Here is a 16,904-nt window from a genome sequence, read left to right on the forward strand (position 1 = left end):
TCGTCCTATCCTCATCCTCATCCTCATCCTCATCCTATCCTCATCGTCCTCCTTCTCCTCATCCTCATCCTCATCCTCATCCTCATCCTATCATCCTCCTCATCCTCATCCTATCTTCATCCTCATCCTCATCCTATCCTCATCCTCCTCCTCCTACTCATCATCCTATCCCCGTCCTCATCCTCATCGTATCCTCGTCCTTATCCTCACCCTCATCCTATCCTCATCCTTATCCTCACCCTCATCCTATCTTCGTCCTCTTACTCCTCCTATCCTCGTCCTCATCCTCATCCTATCCTCGTCCTCATCCTATCCATTTCCTCATCCTCATCCTCTGTGTCAGAGGAATGAGAAGGAGGGTTTTAATTTATAGGGAAAGGTTGGTGCCTTCTTTATTTTTTAAGGTTAAATAATGGGTTTATTTTAGGCCATGTGAATGAGTTAGCCCATAGGTAGAAACTAAAGCAACACAAGCTGGCAGCTCAACTTGGATGTCGGATATGTAAATATTGGGGGAACGAAAAATTTATGTATCAAATTTGGAATTATGTGTATTTTTTAGTGTAGTTAGTTGTCAACTTCTTTTCAAATGGAATGATTTTATATATATAGTTATGAAAGTTTGAAACTTAGAATAATTAGCCAAATTACAAAAGGCATAAATAAAGGTAAGGATTATGCTAGATTTGTCATTTTTTTTCTCATTAAGAATAAATTAAGGAATGCTTGAGATTTGTCTGATTACTTTGTAATTAACTATTTCATAAGATAATTTCTAGTGTCCATTGTGGAGAGATATGACATATATATATATTGTGAGAACTTCTGATGGGTCACAAATATAATTCTATAATTGTGTTATGGCCATTATGTAATTAGCCAAAATATAAAATGATCTTCAGTAATTAATTTGGTGGTTGCGGGCATATGTGTCATGAAATAAGATAAGTGTAGATACCTTCGGGCAATTTCTAATTTGATGAAGGGACTGAATCAGAATTATTGCAACTTAAGTAGTAACCACTACAGGGTTACTTTTATGGGTTATGGTCCCCATTTGTAGAGCAACAGGTTTTCAGGGTGTAAGGTTGAGGAGAATAAGGTAGGACGAGGATAATGTTATCCACAAGGATATAATACTATCAACTCATCCATTTGGTACATAAGGCATAAGGCAACCATAAGGCTCCAAAAAAAAACACAACACACTCTTAAGCTAAGGCATTTATCTTATTCCCCTCTAGAGAGAAACTAAGGAAAACCATTCGGCGCTCTATCATCTGGAAGATCATCGCACCCTCATACCTTCGAGATTCCGGAAATGACTCAACAAGGTATTTTCTTCGTCTTCACCATGAACTCATTTGGGGTTTCTTCGGTCTGTACCATAATTGTTCCATTTGGGTTTATGTATGGGCATAAACATTAAGTTACGGGAACAAAGTCATAGTTATAAGGACTTCCACGTTCAATCTATGGATTTCTGATGGAGATATTCTCTAACATAATTTGATATTTGGAATTGCAAAGATTTTGTCTTTATTGTGTTAATGATTGCATGGAGATCCCACAAAACCCCTTTTCATTTCATGAGCCTTTTTTAGCTTCATGGCCTTCATATTTTTGTGTTGGAATTAAAGATTTGGAAAGGTTTCCATATTATAATTGACAACAAAAATATAATATGGAATGATAAACATGATAATAATAGAAAATGGAGCATATGAGTATAGTTTAATATGAAGGATGTTCTCGTTATTCTTACTTTCCCTTCCAACTCTATTGGCCTATCACATCAATGTCATGAAGAAATAAACTGTATTCATAAACAATGTATAGTTATACATTGTTAGTACATTATTCATTATTCATGTTTATCATAATTAATTTATAAAAAAAATAATACAGATGAATAATGAATTGTGTACTGATTGTGTATAGATTTTTACACTTACAATACATAAATATTATACTCAAACATAGTTCATGATAAAAAAAAAATCCAAAATCATACTATGCTAAACCGCTAATGGGCCTATGTGCACTCCAACGGAAGATACAGGCCCACCATCAGGAAAAATCCCAGAAGCCCACGAACGCTGTTCTTGTTGTTCGAGGAACCGATCCTCGGGAACCCGTAGCGCTCCATGACAACATACCACTGCCACGCCCACTGTCACGGCGGAGATGATCACCGACACTACATTCGTCCAAAGAGCCACCGCAACGGTGGCGAAGCTTAGCCCTACTAGAGCTTCGCAGTCGGTGAACACGCGGCCGAAGATCACGAGCTGCTGCTCCGGATGCCGGAGAACGTAAAGGTAGAGCCACGCGCCGGCGAGGGATCCAAGGAGGAGGAGCGTGAAGGGACGCCTGAGGAGGGACACGGCGATCACAACCGCCACCACGATGAGGTAGTTGACACGGAAGTAGGACGTGTTCTTGCGGACTCTGGAGTAGGCTTCGGCGAGCGATTCCGGAAGGGAGATGGCGGTCCGGTCGGCAAGTTCTGTCCAAGGCCGGCGCTTCGCGTGGCGGTGGAGGCGCGTAAGGAAGTTTTGGAAAGTTGCGATGGTTACAGAGAGCTTCTCAGGGGACATTGCTGCTGCGAATAACGGTGAGACTGATTGCTCTTTCTTTGGTTTCAATTTCTGTGAATTTGATTTGATGATTTTATTTTAGGGTTTATGTAAAATGCAAGCTAGATTTGTCTACTTTTTAGTTCAAATCTTAAATCATAGTTTAATATTTGTTGCTTCAGTCAACAGTAACTGCATGGCTTCGTCATGCATATTTATGAGGAAAATGAAGAGAACGTGGGAATTCTTGGTCAATGAATTTTGGATTCAGAAGCATTGGTTTTGTATTGTCCATTTGAAGGAGAATTGTTAAATAAGTTTCTGAAGTCAGCTTTTCTTGCTTAGCAAGTTAAGAATTGCGAACTTCTGCCATTACCGGACACTCCATTAATGGATGAAAGATCCAAGGAAGTCTTATTTTTACTCTTAATTAGGGATAGAAATATTATTGGAAGTATTACATTTTGCTTTGTTTTCCTAACACTTCTATCTCTTTAAGAGATTATCCTGACTTTATTAATGGAACTAGAGGGAAAAATGAGGTTTGTAATTTTTGAATTCATTTGATTAATAAAAATTTATATCATATATCAGTATTTCTATCTAATACTAGAACTTACCATATTATAAGTGACTTAAACTCCCACATTACAAATGTGGTTGTGCCAACTTTTTCTATCATTTTGCCTACACCAAGATGTTTTCCCAATGTATCATGTCATGAAAATTGCATTTTAATACCTATTTTTGAAATTCTCCACACTCAACATTGATTGATGTACTCATATTGTCAAAAAAAAATTATATTGTTAATGCATTATTCACAAATTTTTTTTTATTATTATTGACTTTTAAATATAAATAATGCAAATATATATTAAATAATATATTAATTATGTATAAATTTCTACGCTAATATTATTTATATATATATATATATATATATATATATTAATTAGATGTTCAAAATAAATTTGTGTCATTTAGGATTTCGATATGTATTAACTATTACTAATAACTAGATAGTTATGGAGGAAAACTATGATTATTTTGTTTAGGGCCTATGTTAAAATCTTAAACAATATTTAAGATAATTAATAAATATCGGCTGATTCATTTAAAAACTATTGAATTGTTCTCCATATTATGAGAGCATAACAATTTATCTCGGGCATACTATTAATTCAGTCAAAACTATAAAATCTTGGTCAAGACAATCAAATTGTATCACACTGAATTAAAAAAGATTTATATATCATTTTCAAAATCACAAGTTAAGAATTTGAACCTTGAATTGTAGTTGTTTGTAGAGATAACAAATGACTAATACTCACCCACCCCCTCAATTTTTTGTGGGTAGAGAATATAAAACTAGTCTATTTTGTCTGTCAAGCTTGTGGTCATTTTTATTGGGACAATGCATATATAAGGTAACAAAAAAGGAAAGTTAAAATAAATTATAATGTAATGTGGTTTTTTTTTCTATTAGGGCAATACATATGTAAGATAACAAAAAAATAAAGTTAAAATAAATTATAATGTAATATCATTTCTTCTACTTCATATAAAGTATCACTTTTTTATTTTGTTCTCTTCATCTACTTTACTTAATTTCTTTTTATTTTTTGCATTAACCTTTTCTTTTTAAATTACTTAACAAATATGTAATTAATGTGTCAATATACGACCCATATAATAATCAATATTAATAACATTTATATATAACAAATTATTGGCTGAAGTTATCTTTTTGAAAACAGGAAAATCTTGACCACAGCAATGGTAAGCATTCTAAGGATTATACTAGGGCGGGCGAATGCATATTTTGACCTAAAGTAAAATATAAACTAAGGTTTCTTCAAAATAATAAAATAAGCAATAGCGTCAATTTATTTAATATTTTCAGGGGCCTAAAATATTAAAATATATATGTTTTTAGAGACTAGCAACATTTTTGTAGGGTGTGGGCCTAAACTAATAAAATGAGTTCTTTAGATTGATAATTAGCAGTTTGTTTGGGCCGAAGCAAATGCTTCACCTTGAGCCTTCGTGTGATAGGCAAGTAAATACAATTACGCAAAAAACACCTAGCAAGACTTTGTGCACCAACTGAACTTCAATCAAAGGATGAACAGCAAGCCTAGAATCACTCTCCATGATTGATAAGGTTCATTATATTCTTTTAATTTGGTATAACTAAATTTATCCTCTCACCAAATGAGTGGGGATTTGATGGATGATTGTTACTTGTAACAAGTGTCAGTATCATAAATCGAAATTTGATCTTTAGCATAATACAATAGCAAAGAATTTAATGAGACCATACACTTGACCAACGTCTCATAAGTTTTGTCATCTTCTCCATGTAATAAGTTTCTATTTCTACAAATTATCCACCACCTCTAGGAAAAAGACAAAGGAGTTAATTTCTTACCCTATTGGATATATCGGTCTGGAAAACACTTGGGCTTGTTTCAGGTGATTCTTGGATAGCTAATAGTAGCCGGATATATAGCACACTAACCTAATGAGTAGTCACTTCCTAAATTTCGATATCCAAAACATGTTAATTTCAAGCTCATCTTAATACTTCAGTTTTGGGAAACCTAGAAATAAAAATGTAAGAAAATAAGTATTTTGCTTCAATTTTAGAAATTAAAGCATATCAATTTAAATTATTAAACGATTAAGGTCATTAGACCTTAACTAACTAAATCAACTTCAAAATTTAATCTACCCACAAGTGTTGGTTCAAGTGATATATGTTTGATTTTCCTTAAGCAAAGTCTCAGGTTCAAGTCACGTGGATGAAAAAAATATTTTTGGGGAGAGTTAGCCCCACATACCTATGGATGTTCTCATCTCAGACAGGATTGCCTCCAGTGCAAAAATACCTATATGAAACAAAAAACACTTCAAAATTTAATCTCGGTTAATGTACTTTAACCTTTTACACTTTAAACACTGTGTTTAGTTTAGAGAAGAAAAGTCAAGGAAAGAAAAGTTGAGGAAGGAAAACTTGAGAGAAGAAAATGGATAAAAAATGTGATGATTTTTTAGTTGTTTGGTATGATAGAAAATGGAAAGAAAGTGAAGAGAAAATAATATAATTATTATTAATAATGATATTTTCTTTGTACTATCAAAGAGATGATATCTCAAAGTATGTCTGAAATCATGTCTTAAACCAATGAAAACATGCAATGTGAATTAAAAAATTAAATATTTCTTATTTTTTTTCTGTTTTTATTTCATCGTCATTGGTTTGGAACATGGTTTAAGACATACTTTGAGACAATCAATTCTGGTACAATTTTTTACATGTTTTCCTCTCAATAATGGAGAGAAAACATAATACATAGGCCCCACCAATTTTTTCTTTCCTTCCTTCTTTTCAATTCAACCAAACAATAAAAAAAACTTTTTTCCTTTCTCTTTCATTCCTCCCACTTTTTTTCCTTCCCTTTTCACCCCAACTAAACATAGCCTAACACTCTGTTTGGTTCGCAGAGGAAAAAGAAAGGAAAGAAAAGGGAAGGTCAGAAAAAATGAAGGAAAGAAAGTTGAGGGAATGAAAAGGAGCATAAAGTGAGCAGAAAAGTTAGTTATTTGGTTTAGAAAAAAAAAGGAATGAAAGAAAGTTATAACTTTTCTCTCATGTTTTTGGTTGTTTAAAAAGTGAAAGGAATGAAATTATGTGTCAAATTACATAAACACTCCAAATAAAAATGTCACATTTAAAATGTTATTAATTTACTACTTTGTTTTTAGCATGTATTATCATAATTGTTCAACTTTTTGTACACTTTTAATTATCTTAACTTAGATAAAATTATTATATCATATATTTACCCAAAAAAGTCACAATCGATCTATTTGAAACATTTGTAATAAACTTTGAGTATCTATTTTGAAAATTGTGCAATAAAATAGAAATATTAAGCACACTTGACATAATATCAATGAACATAAAATATATGACATTCATAACAAAAAATATTTAGTCATCTCCAATTTACATAGCTCAACCTTACACTTTAATTACATATAAATTATGATGTATCAAATATCCACCACTCCATGTGATTTTCACCTGCAAAATAAAATGAAATATAATTATTAACCAAACATGTGAAATATCCACCACTCCATATGATTCTCACCTACAACATTACACCTTAATTATATATAAATTATGAGATTGATGTTTATTTTTGTGAGGAAGAAATAGAAAATAAGTGAAGAGAAGAAAGGATAAGGCAAATCATGATATTATAGTATTTCCATAAAAAAATATGCTTTCCCTCCACTTTTCCACTCACATTTGGGGAGAAATTTTAGCATGGGCCCCACATTTTTTTCTCTCCTCCTCTTTTTCTTTGTGAACAAAACAATGGAAAAGTTATTTTTCCTTCCACCCTTTTTTATTCTGTATTTTCTTCGTACCAAACACAGCCTAAGAGGCTAGTAGAAAAAACATTTTCCACTTTACAAATACAATACTCATGTGGAGTTTAGAGTAGCTTACCTAAAAGAACAAAGTGTTTCTTTTTACCCCAAATACAATACTTGCATGCAGTAGGCATGTATTTTCATAGACGCCTACAACGGAATCACAATACAATTTTAGTCCGCATTCTTTATAGGGAAAAAAGATGTATGTAATTATTGTGTAAAATATTTTTATACTATATCATTTATCATTCATATTTGATTATGCTTGATTCTTAAATATAAATAAGACAAATAAATAATGTATGATATAGTAAATATGTAAAATCGTTATACTAACAATACATAAATATTATTCTTCTTTATATCCTAAATGATTATCTTTAGGATGAAAATTCTGTCTCTTTAGAAAATTAAGTGAATATTAATAACTATTTTTATACTTAACTAATATAATAATAAGTGAAAATAAATGAATATATATTATATAAAAATAAAAAAATAAAAGACAAAGTAGGAAAATATTATATAAATTCAATACAAATAAATGAAAGGTGGCGTACTAAATAACAACTTTACCATTGGGTAAAGTTGACCTCTTCAATGCAAATGGTAGTAATTACAATTTTTTTAATATGTGGGGTATAACCTTTTATGAGAAGTGAAGGTAACGCAAACTAATTTCCAATTAAAAAAGATTAAGTACTTAAATAGTGTAGGAAGGGGAATAATTTTGGTGTGCATTCTTCTGAGTTCTAAGCCTCATTTCCTTGCAAGATTTGTTTTCTTCTCTCGTGCTTCAACTTCAAGTTACTGATGTTGTAATTGTAAACACATTTTGAAATGTCCAACCCTTTGTCATGGCTCTTTCTTGGCCAGTCCTCTTCTATATAACTCGCAAAAAGTATATATGGAATAGTTTTCACAATAGAACCTTCTTTGTGTTTTATATCTCTTCACAATAGAACCTTCATTGTGTTTTATATCACTATCAGTGTATTCTTGGCTTGATTTTAAAATATTTATGCATCAAAGATGAAGAGATGTTCATGTCCAACACCATGGTTTAGTAGAAATATAAGAATTAAAGGTTTCTGGGCAGTTGGCAATTAATTTGACATTTTCAGGGGGTTACCTATTTGATTACATCATAATTGGATCAATAGCGATCATATATCATGTCCCTCATAATGTCTCATTTCTATCTCGACCAATGATATATTGTCACATGAAAAAGTAAAATTGTTAAAAATTAAAAAAAAAAGTAATATTTTGTTTGACTCGGGATAGAGAACAAGATATTGTTAGAGATAATTGATCTCTCTAATAGATATCATCACAAGTGATGCTTTGACGTGTTGTGTTTATTGGATCTAGTGAAAGCTAGTTCTTATTCTTATATTAGGATTGGATCATGTGTCCATTGGAGTGTCTCTAACAATGTTATGTAGAGGAGCTATGTGTTCATTTGCCTAATTATCTGTGTTGTTATGAGTTTGGTAGAGTAACCATTATACTCTTATTAGTTAATTAATAATTTATCTTGATTTATAATAAAAAAGAGTGGGAACCTTGGTAAGAATACTCCAAAAGATGGATAATTGTCTAGTTAATATTTCTAGAGTCCAACAAGTAAAGAAATTAAACTATTTTGGGTTAATTATACTTTTGTCCTTTAGTTTGAATTAGGTGTAATTTATCACTATACTTTTCAAATTAAGCAAATTAAGCAAATTTAGTCACGTTATCCACTTAGTTTATGCTGGATTCGAGATATGGAATATTCTTAAATGTTTGAGTGAGAAATTTAGTGAATTTTGCCGGATATGAAATTATTTAAGTATAATTAAAGAGTGGTACATTTGAGAAATGTTTTAGTTTTGGTGGAATTAGATGTGTTGATTGGTGATGTAAAGTGGAATCAGTTTTTAAAAAATATTTATTTGTTTCAATCTATGAAGATTTTGAATAGGAAAAATAGAATTTGACAGTTTTAAGTTAAAAAGCAGTAATTCCTTTGTCAAGATTATTTCCTTTGTTTAATCAATGAAAGTTGGTATGATGTTGCACCCACCCAGTTAAAAAAGGTAAAAAATATGCGATTGAAGGATTTTAGTTGTAACAATTCAAAAACAAGTAGGCGAATAAATTTTGCTCAATTGTTTTGGTAGATTTCTCATCAAAGTCACACATCATCTATAATAAAGTAACAATATGTATATGATCAAATACGCTAACACATTATATTTACCACCAAAAAAAAGGAGAAACTTGCAAATAAACTTTTTATCCAAAATAAAAATTTCACCTACATTTTACAAATACATATTAATTAATATGAATTAAGATCATATCTCTCATTTGATGTCCCAATCAATTAAAAATGACATTTCATTCAAAATATAAGTTATAAAAATATTTTTATATTATTTGTTGGAATTTGATTAACTAGCAATATAAAAACATGATTTTTTGTAACATGTTATATTTGTTTAATTAATATATGACGTGCAGTTAAGAACCCCGCTTTCTTAACATGCGGTCATGCAGAAAATTATATAAAATAATGTTCAAGAATCTTTCCCCAACCAACATGCGATGAATTTAGACAGAATAACCGTAGTTGTTAAAGAAATAATTAGTCATATAATAAGCTTTAAGCTGTAACTTATTAATTTTTTTGTTCAAAGAAGCCTAAAAAAGGCAGGGGGGACAAGAAGAGGATTATATGGAAGGTGATAGTGCCATTTATTTAACTTGACATGTATGGTCACACTCATAGTTGCGTTCATGCAAGACAACCAATCAATTCGTCCATAGCCACATGATTTTTTGTTAGAATAATATAAAGATCAAAACAAACGGCCCATGAATTTTTCCAAAAGGTACATAATGCTATAAGAAAAATAATCTATTAGTTAAGAACATAAGAGAAGGGACCATGCCATCTAATCTAATCTAATTAAATATGCATATATGAACGTATCATCTAATCTAATTTAATTAAATATGCATATATGAACATATCATCTAATCTAATATAATTAAATATGCATGTATGAGGGCAGGGATATTCAGACAAACCTTAGAAAAATAAAACACAAAAACAAAATTCTAAACCCCAATAAGAAGTTTTTCCACACCCAAGGAAGATGCTAAGCCAAATGTAAATAAATAAAATGTGCTGTTATGAATAAGTGGGGTTGGGTCAAGAAATGAAATTGAAGTATGGCCACAATAAATAGAGGATCATATTAGCTAATGAATAGTAAATACAAATTAAGGAGTTGACAAGTCAAGAGAGATTTGAAAAGATTGAATGCGACACAGATCTTTTCCTAAGTATTTTTTTAAAGTAAACACAAAAAACATTTCAGCAGTAGAGTTTAATAATAATTTCTCAACATTTTTTAATAATTAGTATGTTTACTTTTTTTTATTTACATGACCTCATTACGTGAAAAATTCTTTGGGATCATGAAATTCTGATGGATTTCATTGTCTTCTTCATGCAACCTTTCATTTCAAAGAAAAAAACAAACTGATTAGATTCTTCATGTCTCTCATCCCAATCTCTTATGAAAATTAACAGAATGAAATGAAAGACCTATAACAAAAAGAAAACCAGCACCAAAACAGAAAAATAAAACCATAAGTAAGAACTTAATGAATTAAAAATCTAGTCCATTTCAACCAACAAATGAAGAAAGTTTCTTTATGCTTGACTCATTCATTTCAATAATGTCTATATGATCAAGCAACTTTCATCAACAACCTCTTCCTTGTCCTCTCTTAAAACAACTTAAAAATTATATATCAGAAATCCTATATAAATTAAAATTATTGAGCAAGATACTAATAGTCATGATGAGAGTGGTGGTACATGGCTGGATCACCGTGGCGGCCACCATGATCGTCACTCATCTGACCCGAACCAACGGTGGCACCAAGGTTAAGGTACACCAACCGGGAGTCCAAGTTGAGGTTAGCAATGTTGTGATTGTTGCCACTGCTAGAACTGCTATTATGATCATCATTCATAGGATGGTGATACATGGGCAATGTTGTTGTTGTTGAAGAAGGAGGGTTATTGTTTGCATTTCCTTCTTCCCTTGATAACACTAAAGCTGCGGATTGAACAAGTTCCAAGCACAATCTTAGCTTGTTTGGTTCAATGTGTGTTAATCCAGGTATAGCACCTTTGAAAAGGAAATCAGAGGTTAGGGTTCTGAGTATGTCCAAGGGTGTGACATTGTCCACGGTTCGGACATTAGGGTCAGCATGGTGGTCGAGCAATACAGCGACCATGTCGGGCGAAACCATTTCGGCCGCTATGTGTAGCGGGGTTTTGCCCGCAGGGCCAGCCGGGTAGTTAACATCGGCCGCCCCGAGTTCGAGCAATGCTTTCACCACTTCTCTGCTGCAATTCTCTACGGCGTAGTGTAAGGCCAACGCTTCATCCAGATTGAGTCCTTCTCCCATTACCATGAGCTTGACGAGTTCCACATCGGAGGAGTCTAAGGCCCTCCTCATTCTTCGGATTTTTTGGTCCTCGAGGTCTGCAGCCGCATTGAGGTCATGCTGGTGGTGATGGTGATGGTGGTGGGGCATCATGGAGCGGCGTGCTATTGAGGATTTGAGACGAAGCTCTTCGATCTTAGCAACGATTTCGATGGGGAGGTGCTTGGCTAGGACCTCAGGGGGGAGGCCAGATTTGGCTACTAGGTGGGAACAAGTAGTCCATAGTTGTTGCATGTCTTGTTTTCTTGAAGCAAGGAGCACTTTCATTACATCTTCAATTGAGGCTTTCTCTACCATGCTAGCTAGTTGTTTCTGTAATCACCAAGGTAAAGTAACATGAAAATAAAATTAAAAAATGCGATTTTAATTAACAACTTATGATGATGACAATTCTTTCCATCATTTAGACATGGTGTAAAAAAAAATGTATTAGTCATTTGCTCAAATAATAAAAATAAATAATTTTTCAAATAAAATACATGTTAGAGAAAAAGAACTTGAGTTTGCAACTTTGCTTTATGAACCTGGGAAATTTTTTTAATGACACGTCCATGTAAGGAAAGTATGAGAATTTGTTAAATATAGAAACAAAGGAAAAGAGAGATGGGGATCGAAATGGATTTGATGTTTAGCTTAACGAAAGGAAATGGCATAGTCTTTCTTTTGCTGCGGTTTGTTCTCTTTTTCGAGTTTAAACCCAAATGGGGAAAGTGGAATGTTGTGAGAAAGACTTCTTGAGACAAGACTAGATGGATATTATGATCCTAAATTTAGAAACTTCTGAGTGTGCATCATAATGTGTGAAGGAACACAATTTCGAGTAACTCTCTAATTTGTGCTACATGAAATCAAGAACGTCAAACATTAACATTAATACATAGATATAGCCACAAAGCAAATTGACACCCAGAATGAAAGAAAAAAGACACCCAAATAATTAAGAAGCTAGAATATCTTTTAATAAAAGGCTAGAAATTATATGAGAATAAATGCACTATAAAGGAAGAAATTTAGCAAGAGAAGTAGTATATTTATTAATAATTTGTGTGGTGTCTTGCATCTGTTCCCAGACAAGCAAAAACAAAAACCACTGGAAATGTGTCATGAGATCATAGAATAGAACCAACTATTCCAATATATCTTGATGTGATTGATTAAACTGAAACAAAAATATGGAACCCAAAATCTCACCCTACTTCATCAAATATCAACCATGAGATAATAGAAAAATGGTTGAAAAATACCCAAATCAAAACAAGGAAAAAAAGACTCTAATTGAATAAACAAAATATTATTATCTCTTCCCACTTCCCAAAAACCAGACCCGTTTTCAGTAATTGTCCAAATTTCAAAGACCCACAAAACATATGACTGGTCACACAAGAAAAAAAAGAAGAAGAGAGAGAAAGAAGAAAGAGTGATAGTGCCTGATTCACATCATACACTATACTTGGATTGGTAACAATAAGGAACAGAAACACAAACAGAAAATAAAAATAAAAAACCTGAGTGAGCAATGCAAGTTGTTCAACTCCAAAATATCTAGCGGCAGCGAGTGTATCAAGAGCAAGATCAACGGCTGAGGAACAATGCGTGTGCCAACAACCTCTCTCACCGCAATTAGGCCTTGCTTCATGTTTCTGAGGCACGATAGAGACTTGGCCACTGTAAAGAAACTGAAGCAAAAGCAAGAAAACTTCGTATCCCACTGAGTTCACAGGTATAACTAAGACGCCGTTGCTGGACCGTGGTGAACCGGATGGGTTGACCCGGATCCCGGTTTGGTCGATGAGTCCCGATGATGCAGACGGGTCTGAACCACCGCAGAAGAATTTCCTGAAGAATAGGCTCCGTGCTGCAAGGATGCAACGGTGCGCGTGGACCAGACGCCCCTCTACGCTGAAAGTGACGTCACTGAAAGCTTGGCCGTTGATGAGAAGGTTAAGGTAATCAAGGGAAAGAGATCTTAGGGAGTCTTCAAGAGACATGGTTTTGATTTTGTTGTTGTTGTTTTTAGGGTTGGTGTAGTTATTATAATAAGTTGTTGCTATTATGGGTGATAGTAGGAAAGTGAAAAAGAGAGATGAAATAGTGAGATGAGAAAGGAAGAGGGTTGAGTTTGGTTCATTTGTTGTTGTTGATGTTGTTTTGATGTTTGTGTTTTTGTTGTTATTATTGATGAAGGTGTAATACTGTTCTTGTTGTTTTTATGGGATTCTCTAGGTGAATGGTGAATGGAGGGGTAGGGCTGTTGATATGGAAATTTTATGTGTGTGTGAGGGTGTTTTCGTATATATTTGACAGAATGAAGATAGAAAGAAAAAAGATTGCAATTTGGGTGGCTATTCTGGGCGGCTAGGGGTTTAAAATAGGGATTATAAAATAATTTATGATTGTAACATCTTAGTATATTATATATCATTTATTAGTATTACGTTTTTTTTGAAAAATCGATGTTAATTCAAAATGCATGGTGAGTAATGAACTGACATTTATCTAATATGATTAGTGCGTACATTTTTTAATCATAATTTATTTTATATATTCTCACAAATTGTTCCCTTTCTTCCTCCTTTTTATATGTAGTTATATATATAATAATACAGAGTAGAGTAGAAGCATGTAGGGGAAGGGATTAGAAAAGGATGTGGATAAAGAAACAAGAGGTTCGAGACTTTTGTTATATGCTTAATGATACAAGCAATTGAAGTGTCCATGAATAGAGACAAAATATACGTAATATAATAAAGGTCTATGGGACCTAATGTATTGACTACTACACTCGCATGGGGTATACACTCTATAGAATAGATATTATGTTATTTAATCAATGAAGATTTTGGTATAGTTATAATATAGTTTAATCAACAATTCATAAACTAAATTGTATATTGATAAAATTAAATATAAATATATTAAATTAACATTAATGATGTAAACTAATAAAGAATATAATAAATATTTTTATTTATACAATTTAGCAAATTATCATATATGTCCCATGGTAAACTATGTTTCAGAGGCATGAGCTAAGATTGTGATGTTGTGATTCATCATTCATAACAATATTTTGTGTCACTTAAACTATTTTCATTTTTTTAATTTTAATTTTAAAGAAAATGAAATTGATTAGAATGATTAGTATGATACTCTCAAAATTCACTATTATAAAGTAGTATAATTATTGCATCATGACGAAATGGTGTTCAGTTAATCAGTTTACTAGTCAGACTAATTGGTATGATAAAATATATTTTTAAAATGCATTATACACTCACTTGTTTCCTGTTTTTTTCTTTAAGAAAATTTTTCTTAAACAAGTTTTAAGAGTTGGTTTTCCTTTTTTTGTTTTATTTTTATAGGGGAAAGTGTATAAAAATTTATTAAATTCTATGTTTTTTTTGCAAATAATCATAAACTATTTTTTTCTCCTCACTATAAAATTGATTCATGTAGAAAATAGTGTTAAATAAGTAATAGGCCAATAAGGAAATTGCTGCCATTAAACTTGCAATAGTAATAATATGCCTACCACTATAATAATGCATGTTAACCAATGAAAGTCTAAGGAAACTACGATCAATATGTAAATTATTTGAAAAAAAAGATGATAAGTGAATTTATACTTAAAATCAAGCAATAAAGTAATTTTGGTGTATAAAAAAATAAATATAATGATCTAGACTAAAATAAAATGCATGAATGAGATTTTTTTCATTAGTACTTTAACATAATCTTTATGTATGTACTAATTTAACCGATAGTTAAAGTTTAAGAAACAATTAAGGGAAAAATAGTTCATAATAACTAATTGACAAAGATAAAAGTTTAAGGAGAATTTTATGAATATTTACTTTTTTATTATATAACTAGTATTGTACAAATGATACACTCATTGTCAACATGTTTATCTAAAGATATTTCAATTTGAACATTTTGACGGGATTTTACATGAATAATATTATAGAGAATGAAAATACATGCTTTTAATTAGATACAAATTTATCCTCTTATACTGTGTCACAGTTGCGGTATTTAAAAGAAATACTATATCTGAAATAAGAGCCTGCTTGGAAATTGGAAGTCAAATTGTACAACTTTTATTTTGTTTTTTGAGCTGCAATTTTTTGTGCAATTTGATTTTTGGGCCATGAGTTAATTGAAATTTATCATAGATACTAGTTAATAATGCAAGCATGCACGTATGTGTCTGCCATAGCTTATCATTAGCTCAATACACAAATGTCATCTATGTTACTCTTTGTTAGAAATTATTCAATTACACGTGTCCACACAAATAAACAGATATGCAACAACAAAAAAATGGATTTTAATTTTCAGTGAATATATTTACTAATAATATAAAGATTTATACATTATTATTATATCAAAAACCTTTCATTTGTATTAGTTTCTTGAAAACCTTATGATAATTAAAACTATTAGATTTTAATGTATCCATTTTTCTCTTTAATTATAGGCTTAAATAAGTTTTCATACTACTATGTAAATACCACAAAATTTATGCACGTCAGTGTGGCCACGTGACAATCAATCATGCCAATTGTTGCCACATGATTATTTTTTTAAAAGTTATATGAGAAAATAAAGTAAAATACAAAGAAAATAATACAATAACATTGGAACTTTTAGGGTTAGTTTGGGAGTTGGATTTTGGAGGGGAATGAAGGGAAAGGGAAGGCTTGGGAGCCATCTCACAAGTGTATTTTATGGCTCTCAAACCTTCCCTTTCACTTCCTTCCCCTCCAAAATCCAACTCCCAAACTAACCCTTAGGAAAATGCGGAAAAACAATTCATTAACCACATCATTATTTAATAGAAAGTTTTAGATAAAGGGATGTATGTTAAAACTTTCAAACTTTATACGAATAAAATTATTCAAAAAAACTAAGTGGTCTCAAAATCTACCCCAATTACATGGATGAAAAAACTCCTTTAACCAACATAAATTACTGTTCAAAAAATATAAAATTACTACAGTTATATTGGTGGTTGTAAGTTATTATTTCCTTATATATCATGCCTTAATAAATTTATAAGATGTTTATAATTTAAAACTATCATCTTAAAAAAATGAGAATATAACACAAATTTTTATTTTAGGTATATTATTCAATTTTTGATGTTATATTCAAGGGTATTCTATAATCTTATAAGTAAAAAATTAAGAGTGTAATATTTATGCACTGTCAGCAGAGGCGAAAGATCATTGAGACAGGTGGGACAACTGCCCCCAATTTTTTTTAATTTCTTTGGGTATTTTTTTTCACTTTTGTACTTATGAGTGCACATTTATTCTCCAACAAAAGTATGTCGCTTCATATGATACA

General features: G+C 31.7%; 2 protein-coding genes across 2 annotated transcripts; both read right to left on the bottom strand.

Annotated features, from left to right (window-relative positions):
• Window positions 2,007–2,888, bottom strand: LOC109358103 (PRA1 family protein B2-like). The gene has a single exon (XM_019602179.1). The coding sequence runs from the start codon at window positions 2,598–2,600 to the stop codon at window positions 2,019–2,021; it is 582 nt and encodes a 193-aa protein (XP_019457724.1). The 5' UTR covers window positions 2,601–2,888; the 3' UTR covers window positions 2,007–2,018.
• On the bottom strand, window positions 10,679–13,867 carry LOC109358814 (regulatory protein NPR5-like). The gene is made up of 2 exons (XM_019603267.1): window positions 13,058–13,867; window positions 10,679–11,864 (listed from the first exon to the last, which is right to left on the bottom strand). Exons 1-2 carry the CDS (start codon window positions 13,538–13,540, stop codon window positions 10,887–10,889), a joined length of 1,461 nt encoding a protein of 486 aa, XP_019458812.1. The 5' UTR covers window positions 13,541–13,867; the 3' UTR covers window positions 10,679–10,886.

The sequence above is a fragment of the Lupinus angustifolius genome, chromosome LG10, assembly GCF_001865875.1.
Source record: "Lupinus angustifolius cultivar Tanjil chromosome LG10, LupAngTanjil_v1.0, whole genome shotgun sequence".
NCBI lineage: Eukaryota > Viridiplantae > Streptophyta > Magnoliopsida > Fabales > Fabaceae > Lupinus > Lupinus angustifolius.